Genomic DNA, 14,370 nt, shown 5'->3' with positions numbered 1-14,370 from the left:
TAAGTACAAAGCAGGAGTAGCTCAGAGCTAGCTCTGTTGGTTTGGATCTGAAATATCCTCCCACAGGTTGTATGTTAAAGCTGTGGTCCCCAGCGCATCATTGTTCAGGTCAGGTGGCTGGATAGATCAACAGGGCTCCAGCCTCTACTGAATGGATGGACACATAGCTTCATTAAACATATAGCTTAACACACTGTCGTGGGGGTAGTGAAAACTTTAAGCCCTGGGGCCTGCTTGGAGGAAGTGTGCCTCTAAAGGGAATATGTTGTTCCCTGCCCCTTTCTCTTGCTTCCTTCCCAGGCCTTAGTGAAGTGAGCAGCTTTTTTTTCATGCTCCCAGCCTTGAGGTACCTCACTACATGTCCAGAAACAATGGATCCAATATCCTTGAGCCAGCTCTTTCTTGCTTGAAATTATGTCAGGTATTTTGCCACAGCAACAGAAAGCTAACACACCAGCAGTATGTGACAATTTTTATTTTGACAAATAAGTGCAGTATAAAAATTTTGACCTGAAAAGTTAAAAAAGACTCCTGTTAGAAGTAGCCACGCTTGGTTTGCGGCAATAGGACAGCAGCTGCCATGTATCCTGGAAATAGTAGGGAGAGGTACCAGTACTGGGCAGAGGTAGCACCATGGGGTTGTTCCAAAAGCACCGCAGAGATAGGCAGCCCAGGGGTTGCAGCGCACAGAAGGGAAAACAAGCACCCGAGTGGAGCATTGAAGGCTATAAGCAGAACCGGGAGCACTAGGACTTGTACAAGAGCAGGTGGTGCAGGAAGGAGCCAAGGCCCATAGAGGCACCCATGGCATAACGGCAGCCAACCTGAGCCTTCTAGGCAGGGGGCAAAGTAGGAAGAGTGAAAGACAGTTACGAGGCTGCTGTCAACTCCCAAAGAAGCTCAGGAGACGCTACATTCAGCATCTAGGAGGCCAGTGAGCTCAAGACAGAGTTGGGGCTTGAAACCCTTGGAGGTCAAGACCACAGAGAAAGAGCCAGGCACCAGGGCAGAGCCTATGGCAGCTGATGTCATGAGCTCTGTAGTCTGACAGTGAGAGGAGCAACAGGAGAAATGGGCAGCTGCCAAGGAAAAGCGCTTGCTGAACCAAAAGTCGGGGAAGATAAAAACACTGGGAGAAGTTGATGCCAAAGTTGTCAACACTATATGCTGGGTGGAAAGAAGTCAGCACTGTAGGAGGAGGGTTTGACCAGGTTCATGGAGGACCAGACCAAAAATTTGGCATCAGTATACTGATGGAGGGGGAGTTTTGGCAGACGTGGGGCCTGAACAGTGCTCAGGAGCTCACAGTAGAGCATGCTATTGATTTCTTCCAAGCAGGGAGTCTGGTCCTCACCCTCAAGGGCTTCAGTGTGCTGCAGGAGGAGGAGGATGTGCTGGTGAACACAAGCCTGGGGGATAGGAGTGGGCAGAGAACATGGAGCTGTGGAATCAGCAGTCTATCTGCCCTATGCAGAGAATAAGCATGAAGGACTTGTAACAGCAAACACTTCATTCTGTCCTGGCCAACTAAGGTGAGGCACTAGAGGGGAGTGGCCATCCTCCTCCAGTTTGAATCAGGGCAGCATGGCCAGTGGCCTGTGGGAACGTGAGCAGGAAGAGCTGGGCCATGCTGCAGCTGCACCCCTGCATGCCTCCCACTGGATGGTCACCTTCCGAAGGACCATGCAGGATGAAGAAAATCTGAAGGACGTGGTAATGTTCGCAAATGACTTGTTACAGCCTGGGGACCAATTCAGGATGGGGACTTTGGTTCCAGAATGCAAAATTGGGGCGGGAGCTGTGTGCCCCAAATCGGGGAGGCAGCGCAGGATGAGGAGAGTTCATGGCACAGCCTCTGCTGTAGGACCACAGCTGCATGGAGAACATGGACATACTTGTATGTGACAAGGGCGAGATGCAGAAACAGCTGGAGAATGGGTGCCAGCTGTGGGCAGCGAGGTTGTGGAAATTATGAAGATGCTTGAATCTCACCAGCAGAACTGGGAGGAAGATCCTGAGCTGAAGGGGAGGTTACTATGTTCAGCCAGCTCAGGTTTGCCACATCTTGGGGAATCCCCAGCTGCGGGATAGCCAGCAATTGGAGAATGGGAGCAGGCTGTGGGCTCTGAACAAGACAGGAGTGCTCGGCCAGCGGCAACTCCAACATGGATAGGGAAGAGAATGTCGGCTAGAACATGGCCAGCCTGAATGAGAAGCAGAAGCAGGACTTTTTGCCTCCTCCACAGCCTTGCCCCTGTGTCAAAACAAAGGGCTGCTAGTGGCCAGTGCTGGAGGGGATCCAGGTGAAGGCCCCCAACAAGTCCCTGCCCTCAGCTATATACTATATCAAGGACGTGATGGCCATCAAGGACAAGCACAGCAGGTGGGAAGAGTACCATGACTTCACCTAGGACTTCAAGGAGAAAGATTGCTTGAGGCCCACTTCAGACTGAATACCTGACCAGATGGGCCAGAAATTCACACCCAAGGTGGCTTTCCGGAAGCTGTCCCCCAAGTTCCCAGGAAGGGCTCAGGTAAGGTGAAGACGGAGCAGCACATGAAGAAGACGCTGCAGAAGTGGATGAGCTCCAGTGACGTGCCCCCGAGCACGGTGCTGTTACTCCTGGATGAGCAGAAGGCCCAGAAGATTCCACACCAGATGCTCGGTAGAAGTGGCAAAAGTGAATGTGGACACCATCGCCAAGTAAAGCTGCCCCCCTTCTGCTCCCCTCCCCAACTTTAATGTTAAACTTCCCTCCTTATTAAAAAGTCAGGTAAAAATAAATATGTTTACAAGTGATTATAGAAATATAAAAGGGTTAAAATTCTCAATGAAGAAAAACCAAAATGTGTCCAATTGTATAAAGGCTCTTCCCTTACAAGAAACAGGGATAAAGCTGAAGACCCAGTTTGGTTTTGCTGCTGAAATATACAAAATAACTTAGAAAAACCAGACAAGGTCAAATGTTGTGCACTCACTATCAGTGCCTGCCATCTTTTGATTTGAGGAACGTTGATAACCACAGTGCAAGGCAGAGCTGATGGTAGGAGAGCCAGGAGTTTCTCATTCGGAGTTCATCAGCCTTCAAGTCAATGCTGAAGAAAAGTGAGCCCTTAGTGAAGTCTAACCTCTGCAGTTGGCTGACTGGACTTCCTCCACTGTAGTGCTTGAAACAGTTTATCTCTTGGCCAGCAGACACACAGAAGAACCTGGAACAGCTGCCTTTAGCAAATGCCCGTGCTTCCCAAATATTGTATGTTGGGCCTGACAGTCAACCAGCAGTGTTACTAGAAGCTGAGGTCTGTGTGATGTGGCAGCTTCTGGCTCTGCCTGGAAAAACCTCGAGTTCATGGAAGTGAGAGGAAAGTGTCCGGGTTTGTCCATCTGTGGTTCAAAGAACATGTGGTTCCTTTGTAGGAAGCACCAGGTACACTAAGGTTTTCCTTCTCAGCTGCTCTCCAACTTAGGGCTGATTTTGAGGGGTTAGTTGGTCCCTCTGAAAAAGGACATTTGGAAAGTGAGCAGTTCCTAAGTCAAGGGCTTAACAGAACACCAGGCTTCAAACCCAGAAGCTGAGCAGTCTGTATTGCAAGTCTCTAGAAAAAATTGTTCTCCCCCATTCCCAAAGCAGCAGAGGGAAATTAAAACAGCCCTAAGGGGTATGAGAAAACAAGAATCTTAAGAGGGTAGGAACAAGTCATATCTCTTAGTTTAGTTTCTGGACAGAAGCAAGCAAATTCAGTAGCAACTATCCACATCCTGGCTTTATGAATTCTCTAGATAAGCTGGGTGTGGTAGCACACAGCTCTGATCCCAGCTGTGTGGGAGACTGAGGCAGAAGGATTACAAAATGTGAGGCCAGCCTGGAGCTAAGCAAGACTCAAAAAATAAAAATGGCTGGGGAGCTCAGGGGCACAGGACCTCTTGGTTTAATCCCAGGACCACAAAAAAAAAAAAAAAAAAAAAAAAAAAATTCCCTAGAGAAGCCACTGAGGAGAACGGGTAGTCTCACAGATGGCCAGCTTCAATTTGAGGGTTCACTTTGGCAACATTGAAAAGCTTTCAGTTAGGGGTGATTGTCAGTAATAGTAGCCTGAAAGTCACACATGTTAACCAGCTGCCAGCGAGTCTGTCCAATTCCAAGATGGCAGTCAATCTACAGAGAAGCTCCCAATATTCTTTTCACATGTGCAGAGGGCAGGCTTGCCTGTTGCAGCTTCTTGAAAGAGCCTAAACTCTTCCCCAGTTACCACCTTAACAATAGTAGCCAGGGCAATGATAGAGGTGACTGCCACTTTCTCACCCCAAACAATGAGTCTTTGAAGAAAGTGAAGTAAGGAGGATAAAATGTCAGAGCTGAATTTGAGAGGAATCCAGTAGTGTACAGGTTAAAATACTTAAGACTTGGCTTCGTATCTTGGGGTTTGATCGTTGTGGTAGTTGGCTAAAACATCTTATCTGCTCAGCAGTGATCACCACAAACAAGTTTAGAATTCATCCAGAAGTCTGACCAGTTTCCAAGTGGAACACTTTCATTCCAAGGGTTCCATGTGTTTAGCACCACCACAATCTCTTTGTTCTTCCTGGCAAACCTTCCTCTTTAATACGCACTTTTAAAAGCGGTTCTAAACCAAGCATGATGGCACACGCCTATAATCCCAGCACTCAGGAGACTGAAGCAGGAGGTTTGCTACAAGTTTGAGGCCTGCCTGGGCTACATAGTGAGTTCGGGGACAGCCTGAAATGTACAGTAAGACCCTGTCTCAAAAAAGGCAGAAAAAAAAAAAGCAATTCAGTGTCAGCTGGTATGGTGCCACACCCTTAATAGTTCCAGCACTCTGAGAGGCTGAGGCAGGAGGATCACAAATTCAAACCCAGCCCCAATAATTAGAGACTCTGTCTCAAAATTTTAAAAATGGGGTGGGGGTAGGGCAGATGTAGCTCATTGTGAAGGCCCTGGGTTTAAGCCCCACTACTACAAAAACAATAAAAAGTAAAAAAGCAGTTCAGTGCTAACTCCTAGTCTGGCTCATCCCTAGGACACTGAGATGTAGAGTGGCTAGGTCACATAAAGCACCATTCGTGGACCCTGTTTCTGATACCCAAAGATCAGGCCTCTGGACCTCATCGTATCTCAGGCACAATCTTAACTGCATTGATGATCTGTTGGTAAGGGAGGGGACATTCTTGGCTCAGATCTCTCAGTGGAAATTCTACCACCTCTGGTTATGTTCACATGGGCTAGGGGAAACTGTTCCCACAGGAAGTCACTGCTTGCTTATCAGAAATTGCCACAAAATGGAACTATCACTTGGTTTGGCACCTTTCTGAGTTCTCTCTGCACCCCAGGAGAGGAGGCAGAATCCTTTCCAGAGGCCAAACAGACAAGCAGCCTGAAAACACAAACACCCCCTGCCCTGAGCCTGAAAATCGGTGTCACCTCCTCTGAGCAGAACTGCCCAGCCCAGGCCATACTGCAGTCATCATTCTTTGCATTTTAGATTTGTCCCTTTGGACCATTAAACTAAAACACTGTACTCCCTCCTCCCCCCAACCCTATCTTTTCTCTTTCGTTCCCCCTTCCCTCCCTTACCCATTGCACTTTTCCCACTCTAGTTGGGGGCTGTGTCACACCTCAGCAAAAGCCAAGCTGTACTGCTCTGGCTTCTTCCCACATCGCCGAGCAATGATGGCCAAATACAGCATGAGGAGGGCCACCCAATAGCAGCCATAGAGGATGGCCCCAGAAACAAGGAAAGCTAGCTCAGTCTCACTGAACAGGTCCTGGCAATAAGCAGTATACGCCAGGCCCCCAAGAAGAACTGCCACCCAGATGGACACAGGGATGAGGCCAATGAAGTTCACCACAATGGTTTTCCGGCCTGAAGTCCCCCAGCCAGACTTGTTGATGGTAGCAATGGCAAAGATCTTGGCTGGCAGGAGGCTGGACATATAGAGAAGGGAATAGAGGGACATGAAGATCATCTCCGCATTGCCTCGAAGGAAGCAGGCATAGGTGGCCTTGATAATGCCCACCAGCTGCACTGTCAGCAGGAAGAGGAGAATGTTCCAGATGCGACCTCGGTAGAAAAGCTGTATGACTGTGGCAATCAGGAAGAATGGGAAGAAACCTGTGACCACCGATTCATAGGTCATCCAGAGGTGGTGCTTATGGAACCAGAGAGAGTTGTACAGCCACTCCCGGAAGTAAGACTTGCTCCAGCGTGTTTGCTGGTTGAGCCACCGGAGGTACTTGGTGGGCGTCTCTGTCAGGCACTTGGAGCGAGCTGTATACTTAGTCCGGTAGCCAAGGCTCAGGACTCGGTTGGTAAGGTGCCGGTCATCCCCAAAGCTGCACTTGCTGCCTAGAAACTTCTGGTGGTACCAGTCCTCCAGGAACTGCTGGAGGAGGCTGTTGCGGTACATGCCCAGGGGCCCACTAATACACTGCACACAGCCGAAGTAGGACTGGCAGGCCCTCTCGACGTTGAAGGCCATCCAGTACCGCACACTGCTCAGGAAGGAGATCCATGAGTCATATTTGTTGAGGATCTGCAAAGGAACAGAAATGCTGGGCTCCTCTTCTGAGGACCTGAGCCCCAAAGGAAACATACTACAGACCAGGAGGCTTCCCTACCCTGGGTTCTATGGTCCATTGCCCAAAATCCCTGGCATCACTACCACTGCTGAGCAATAGAGGCTAACAGGCTAAAATCTGACCATACCCACTCACTCTCTCCAGAGCCCGCCCCGCCTCCCTGCTGCACTCACCTTCCAGACTCAGCTGGTCTAACAGTCAGAGCTGCCTTCAGTCTCAGGAGAGAGGCAGTGGTGGTGGCAGAGAGAAGGCCTAGGAAGCCAACCGCCACCCTAGCCGTCCATCCCACTGCTTTTGTAGTTGTAAAGCTCTAGGAGATGTGCTATACTGTCTACATATCCTCTGTAGGAAGACCCAGCGCTTTGTGCTCAGCATATACTGCCCCGGGCTCTTCAGCCCAGGTCCTCTAGGCTTCTCAAGGGCCTGACTTGGGCCTAACCAAGAAGGAAGCAACCTTTTAAGATCTGCGGCCTTGGGGCTGGGGATTTAGCTCAGTGGCATAAGCGCCTGCCTTGCAAGCATGTGGTCATGAGTTCAATCCCTGGTACCAATTAAAAAAAAAAAAAAAAAAAAGATCTGGGCCTAAAAATTCTATAGCCCTCCCTTCATAGGATGTTACTATTCAGTGATTTTTTTTTCCTCTCACGTTGCAAAAAAGAGCAGGAAATAAATTATATTGCAAGTGAGGTGAATCCTCTGGTATCAGTGCAGACTGTCAGAGGGAAATGTCCCCCAAGTAGCAGACATAGCCTATTGGGTTAGGAAACAGAGTCCAGACCCCTACCCCAGGGATCCCTGGTTACTTCTTACTTGAACATCTCCCCCGACTCCCCCAACTTGGGGATCCTCCTCCAGGACTCGAAGCATCTCAATGGTGCAGGCTGGGTCCAGCACAGTGTCAGAGTCACACACCTGCGGGGGAGCGCACCATGAGCCTGTGTGGACTTCAGGTCTGTACAGTCCCCTCCCCTCCCTCAGCTGTCCACCACCAGGGGGAAGTAAGCCTCCTCCTGTGAGTCTCTCCCACTGGAAGTGGTGACCAGAAAAGGAGAGAGGAAAAACAAAGGCAAGTAAGGAAAAGGAGAGTCCGTGTCCAGGCTTGACAGCCAGCAAGCCAGAAAACCCAGGAGGCTGCAGGCCAGGTTTTGACCCTGCAGAGATAGGCTCCACAGAAACGGCTCACATCTTTATCTGGGGTCCTTGGGCAGGAAGGGGGAGCACGTCACTGAAATCACCTGGCAGGCACAGTGGATGAGAAAAGGACCAGCAGGCACTCCTCGGAAAGCTGGGAATCGGCTCCTGTAAGGCTTGTTCAGTGTCCCCACTTCAGTTAACCTCCAGCCCCTGCCGTGGGGAGCCTTCCATGAGACCACTAACGTGGTCCCCGCCCCGACACTGTATTTCAGCACCGACTCCCTCAGGCCGAATCTTTACGCCTGGGGCACCGTCTGGCCGATGGCCAGGCCTGCCTCCCCTCAGACCCTGGGTCAGATCCTGCCTGTGGGTCCTCCTTCCCCTGGGAGGCTCTGAAAGCATTAGCCTTATGACTGACTCCTCTGTTTTCTCAAAAGTAACTGAAAGAGTAGCGTCCAGACAACTGTTGACGGGGGACCTGGCTTGTCTGTGGTTGCTGTTCTCAATGAGCCCAAACCCTGCCCCACAGAAGCATACAATCCTTTCACTAAAATCTCTGGTGCAAGGTCTTGGATTCAATCCCCAGGGCCAAAATAAAAACGTTGCTGAGTAAGAAGCCATCAGCCTGCAGGAAGGAAGCTGCTTCTGACACCCCAAACCTGCCCAGTTTTCCTTCTCTGTGTTAGAAGACAGGGTGGCCACAGGTGAGCAACAGTAGGAGGCCAATCGAACATCAGGCACCAGTCTGGGTTCCTTTGTGTGCTTCTTCAGCCTCACCACCAGATACAACCTTCCATGCTGGTCCAGCCAGGGAAGGGCCCAGGGGTCCTCCAGCCATACTTGGTCTCGGCTTGCAGGCCTAGCAGCCCAGCGTTGCAGCTCTCACTACTACTCCCTGCCTGGACCCTGACCTGTTCTCCACACTGCACGGCCTCCTCTGCTCCTTTGAGGTCTTTCTAACTGAGCAGGGGGAGGAAAAAGAGCCCTGTCCTGGCTGGGGCGAGGACGTCTTCACAAAGGCACAGACACCATGCCCTCAGCAGCCTGTGGGAAACAGGCTCAACTCCAATAAGCAGTCACTGTGGCGCGGGCTGCCTTGGGCAGTGGTCCAGGGCCTAACGACAAAGACCTGGCTGGGGTGGGCATGTGTGGCGGTGGTGGGGTGTTTGCCAATCCACCAGAATACACAGGAGTTAACTGCGGAAAGGAGTTAAGTGGCAGAGCAGGTCTGGGGATCCTAAGGTAGCTGACAGTCATGGTAGCTTGAACACACAAGCCAGGGTTCAAGGCTTTTTCTTAAGCCTAGGAAGGTTTGCCAAAGTTCTCACAACCCCAGGTGAACTGCAGACTCAAACAACCTTCTAGGCTCACATCCCTCCCTACCCGGCTAGGAGGTCCTTGGGGCCTTGGAAGCAGAAAAAGAAAAAGGTATCAATTCTCATACCAGGACACACCTTCAAAAAAGCCAGAGTACAAAGCTAATTTTAGGTAGGTACACTATGGAAAATCTAAACAGAGGACTCAACGTGCTGTCAGACTGAATTGACACACACACGGGCTACCAAAATAGCCATCCTTCTTTCAAGCATTGAGGAGGCTACGGCAAACTCCTCGGACAGGCGCAGAGAAGGCAGAGCTAGACACAATCTGGGTGCTGTGAAGAATTCCAGGCCAGAACCTGGGACCCTGGGTTGTTCATTTCTGCGTGATACTGGGCATGTGAGTTTTAACCTCAGTTCTCTCTAGGCTATATTATTTGAGAAAGTTCTGTCAACCTAACAAAATTTCCAGGTGGTGCCAATGACCACTTAACCAGATGAGCAGGTCTGCTCAGGGTGCCGGCCTTGCTGGTGCTGTGGAAAGATGAAGCAGGAGGGTGATTCATCCCTGAGCGCCCACCCCCACCTCAGACCTGAACCGGGCCCTAGAACAGTGGGACACTGAGGCCCAGAACTTAAACACGGGAGTTTTTTAGGTGGGACTTCTCTCCCACAGTGGCGCTGCACAGACCAGAGATGGGCTGCTGGTGCTCACCTGGCTCTGCACCTTACTAGCAGGGTGATGTTAGGCCACTTACTCTGCGTGCTTCAGTTTCACCTCCCATGAGGAGAGTTAATAATAGTGCTCATCCCCTGGAGCATTAGGAGGATGAAAAGTAATCAATACAAGTGCCCATGAAAGTGCCTAGTGTGAAGTAAATGTTATACACCAGTTTGCTGCTGTTACTACAGGGACAACCAATTCAGAGGTCTGCCCAGAGTCACAGAACTACATGCCTGCATAACCACGTTTCCAGCCTGAGTATGTCTGACCTCAGCACCGCTTCAGAGCCAGCATGCCTTCTTGCCTGCTTCAGCGCAGAGGAGGGATGTGCACAACACTCAACTACATCAGACCTGAAGTCTGGAGAAAGTCTGCCCACTAGCAGACGACAGTACACTTCTGGGGACCTGTACCCTTACCTGGATGTAGTCCACAGAGTCGCCCAAGGCTTTGAAGGCTGTGTACATGACCTCGCGCTTGCCTCCCCACTTCTGCATGACACACGAGAAGGTGCTGGTGCGCACCACCGCCCGCACGCGCTCCATGCCCTCCTGCAGGCTGGTCTCCGTCTCACCCTCACCCGCCTCATGGAAGTTGCTGCGCCACACAAAGAAGCCCGCTTGATCGGTGCCGCCTAGCACCTCATGGAAGATGTCCAGCATGTAGGCGTCCTCCTGGCGATTGCCATCCACCACCATGACCACCTTGAGGTCGGGGAAGGCGATGCGCTGAGCTGAGCGCAGGCATTTGCGCAAGTAGTCAGGGTCCTCCTGGTAGGCAGCGATGCAGAGCGCCACAGCTCGCCGCCTGGAGCAAGGCAGCTTCAGCGGCCGCGCAGCCCGGCGCATGCGCCTGTGCTCCAGGAAGGCGAACAGGCTCTGAATGAGCAGGTGCAGGCCCAGGATGGCCCCATACAGGCCGAAGGACAGGTAGTGCTTTTCTGTGTGGATGAACTGGTATCCGGTCACGTAGGCTGCCAGGATACCACCCAGTACCGCCAGGGCAAACAGGCTGGTGCCCACCACACGCAGGGCTGTCGTCAGCTGCACCGGCATCTGGTGGAAGAAGGTAGGAGACGCAGGGTCAGGCAGGAGGCAGCGTTCGCGCCCAGCTGAGATCCGGTATTCTTGGAGTCCGGCCCACAACAGTGCAAGGGACCCAGGAATAAAAGTGATAACCACTTAATGAACATAGCGCTAAGGCCATCTGGAGACTCAGAAGCCAGAGTGCTGGGTATGTCCCAGCTCTGCCGCTATCTGTGTTGGCCTTTAGTTATTTCTTCTGTAAAATGTAAATTGCAGTACTAATCTCCCAGCATCTTGCAGGGACAAATGGGCACATGTGAGGTTATTGTTAGAGAAAACAAAGACCAGGGTTAGGTGACAGCCCTGGTAGATGGCAGACTGAGATTTGTCCGAGCAAAGCTCTTAACAGGGAAGCTTCACTGGGGTGAGCCTGAGGCCAGGGGCAACCCCAGTACAAACAGGGATGACAGGTGGGGGGGGGGGGGTGCAGGAGAGGAGGGTCAGGGTGGTGGGTGACTGGTGACCTAAGAGCACAACCCCAGGTGCGTAAGAACTGGATTCTAGGAGGGGACCATTTACCCTTAAAGCATAGCACACAGTCCTTGAAGAAAGCAAGGGAGGCAAAGACCAGAAACCACAGGAAGCATAAAAAGAGGTGTCAGGGGAACAAAGATCTACATGGCTTCCCCTGCTCACAGCAAAATCAGCATGAGAAACTTCCCTGTGTTCGCCTTTCTCACCTTTTCCTCATTTAGTGAAAGGCAGGAAAGAAAGGGAAAGCCAGAGGGAAAACAGAGGAGGGAGGAGGAGGGAATGAGAGCCGGGGTGTGGACAGCCCTCCGAGCAGCCACCACTGCAGCAGCCGCACAGAGGTGGCTGCCTCGGGCGCCCGTCCGCCCGGTCCTAGTGCCGCTGGAACCTCTGGGTTCATCCCTGGGCCCGGCCACTCCTGGAATTCATGCCAAGTTTCCATCTGCAGTTAAGTTGGGGCTCCTACAGTCTGCCCTGTTGGAAACAGCTGTGCTTTAATGAGAAAAGCCCAGGCTTGGCACCAGAAACTTGGCCTGAGACGAGCTCTGCTCCCTCTTGGCTGCCTGACCTTGCCCAAGTTCTCTAAAACCTGGTCTCCAGTGACTACAGTGGGGGTTCCCACGGCTTCTCCCTTCTCAGGTCTCAGGTCTCAGGTAAATCATTTCCCTGAAAATGGGAATGTCAGCCCTGGAGGAGCTTTCCTCCAGATGGCCAGAAGGCTGTAAAGAAGAGAATGGGTGCAGAGCTGACAAAGCCTCCTTCCTGCCCTCCATTCTGACCTAAGCCTCTGAGGATCTCTCCTTCCCACCGGCCCCATCTGAAGAACCCAGTTTCCACCCTGGGACTCCAGACGACCAACCTCTCCTTCCAAGCTTGTTCCAGCTCTCACTGCAACCAGCCTCTGAGCCGCACACAGTTCCCTGCCAGGGGACACCTCTCACACAGGAGGGATAAGAACCATGCAGCCACTGCCTAAATCAGCCCGATTTAGACACCAGTTAGGCACCAGCAGCGTTTAGGCAGCTGAGATCGGAAAGGGCAGTTGGCAGCCTGGCCTCTCCGGGAAGCACGTCCCCGGCCTCTGGCCCCACCAGCTAAGGGATCTGGCGGCGCGCTTCCTCTGCAGGGCTCCCACCCCCCCACCCCAACGACTGCGGCCCAGGGCCCGCATCCCTGCCCCAAAAGGGTCCCTGTCCCCCTCCGGGGCTCAGAAGCCCAAGGGGCGCGGCCAGCTCCACTGCCCGCCTGTGCTCGCCCGGGAAGGGACAGGAGGTGCGCGGGGCTAGCCCGTCCGCCATCAACCTTCTGGGTCCTGGCTCCCCGCCTCGGTGCAGTGCCGGAGACGGTGCCCACCGGGTCACTGCGGCCACAGAGGCACTCGCTAGGCTTCCTGCCCTGCTTGAGCTTCACCGCCTGGCGAAGGTGGCGTGCGCGCCACACCCACGTGCCGGTTTCCCACGACCCAGCCGGGAAGGAATGAAAACCCCCTGGAATCACAGTGGGACCAGGGCGTGCGTGCATCTTCCCGAGGCCCCAGTCACCTTGGCAAAAGTGTGTCTGCAGACAAAGGCGGCATCCCTGGTGTCGCCAGTCTCCTCCTCCCCGGGGTGGGATCCCTCTCTCCCGCAGGAATTAGAGGCACTGCCTCGGTAACCCTCCTTCCCACAGAAGACCCGAGAAGGTCCCGCAGCCGACACCCCACGTGTAATGAGCCGCTGGGGAGAGCTCTGGCTGAGGTGCCCAGCCCAAACACCCAAAGCCTGCGGAAGAGGGGGGCGGAGCAAGGTGATCCCGTGTCCTCCCCCCCATCCTCACAGCCCCATCCTCACAGCCTTCGCTCAGAAGGGGTCCACGGGAGCCCGTGCCGGCTGCCCAGCGCGCAGTGGGGTTCAAGGGCAAGAGCTGGGGGCGCTCCCCAAGGCCGGCCTCGCGGAAGACCAACGGAGGAAAATCTCCAGCCAAGGGCGCACGCTTCCCCATTCAACCCCGAAACTTTGAGGGGCTGCCTGGTAGGCAGCGTCTCTCCTGCTGACAGGTGCGCCCTGCTGCGGGACCCACACGCGGCGGGATGGAAACTTGTGCGTGCGGCAGGGGCTCCTTCCACGGCGCCAGGGCGCCCTCCGGTCTGCTCTCAAAGCCCGCGAAGGAGAAGGAGCCAAGTTGGGAGGACACGTGCAGCGAGGGTCGGGCTAACCCGTAGGAACCGGGGCGCCGGGGACCTCGGTGTCCCCGCAGGTGCGAAGACCCTGGTGGGCGTGAATGGGGGAGAAGTGCTGCAGCCAGCCAGAGCCCGCGCCCTCCCCCGCCTAATTCATTCACAAAACAGGAGCCCCAAGGGAGGAGGAAGGAAGGAGAGGATGGAGGAAGAAAGGGAGGAGGGGTCGGCGAGGAGGGGGTGCCGGAACCGCCGCCGGGGAGCCCGGGCTGCCGCTGCCCCCAGCTCACCTCCCTGCGCCCGCGGACGGGGAACCCGGTGCGCAGGGCCCCGGCGCAGCCCCCGGCCGTCCCTGCACTCACCGTGCTGCCTGCTGCCCGCGCTCCGGTGCTCAGCAGGCCCGCGGCGGCTCCATGCCCCTCCTCCGGCTCCGCGCCACCGCCTCAGACTGAGGAGCGCCGGCCCCGCGGAGCCGCCTTAAGTACCGAGCGCAACCGGCCGGGAGAGGCGCCCTCCTCCGGCCCGGGGCCCGGAAAGTTGGCAAGAGTGGGAGGGTTCCACCGGGAAGCACCCAGTGCCCGGCTTAGTCGCAAGGAGCCCACGACCCGGGGTGTCGCGGGCTCAGAGCTCCGCGGGGAAGCAGCTTCACAGGTCCGTACAAGCAGCTTTTGCGCCCTCTCAGGAATGGGGTTCCCCCAGTATGCCCCAAAGCCGAGCTGCTCCACGCTGCCCAGCAGAGCCTAGGCCAGCTGCCCAGGGCCTGCGGTTATTGTGCCCAGTCTAGAGCTCGCATGTTGTTAACTTTCAAGGTGATCCTCCTCGGGGACCTCCGAAATCACGACTGTCCCCACCCCCACGCCGCGCCTTCCAAGCCTGGAAACCC

General features: G+C 54.0%; 1 protein-coding gene across 4 annotated transcripts in view; it reads right to left on the bottom strand.

Annotated features, from left to right (window-relative positions):
* Positions 1–460: 460 nt before the first annotated feature.
* Has3 (hyaluronan synthase 3) overlaps positions 461–14,370 on the bottom strand; it is a 28,440-nt gene continuing 14,530 nt past the window's right edge. For 2 of the 4 annotated variants that reach the window (XM_063247565.1, XM_063247566.1), the window contains 3 exons: positions 10,196–10,831; positions 7,410–7,511; positions 461–6,553 (listed from right to left, as the gene is read on the bottom strand). In XM_063247565.1, coding sequence (XP_063103635.1) covers positions 5,630–6,553; positions 7,410–7,511; positions 10,196–10,831 — 1,662 coding nt within the window. In that variant the 3' untranslated portion in view covers positions 461–5,629. The other 2 variants (XM_003471993.5, XM_063247567.1) reach the window with 2 other exon arrangements.

The sequence above is a fragment of the Cavia porcellus genome, unplaced genomic scaffold, assembly GCF_034190915.1.
Source record: "Cavia porcellus strain 051 isolate PalLab524CR breed Dunkin Hartley unplaced genomic scaffold, mCavPor4.1 scaffold_4, whole genome shotgun sequence".
NCBI classification, from domain to species: domain Eukaryota; kingdom Metazoa; phylum Chordata; class Mammalia; order Rodentia; family Caviidae; genus Cavia; species Cavia porcellus.
Note: the sequence above shows the minus strand (reverse complement) of the source record. Positions and strands in the feature narration are given on the sequence as shown.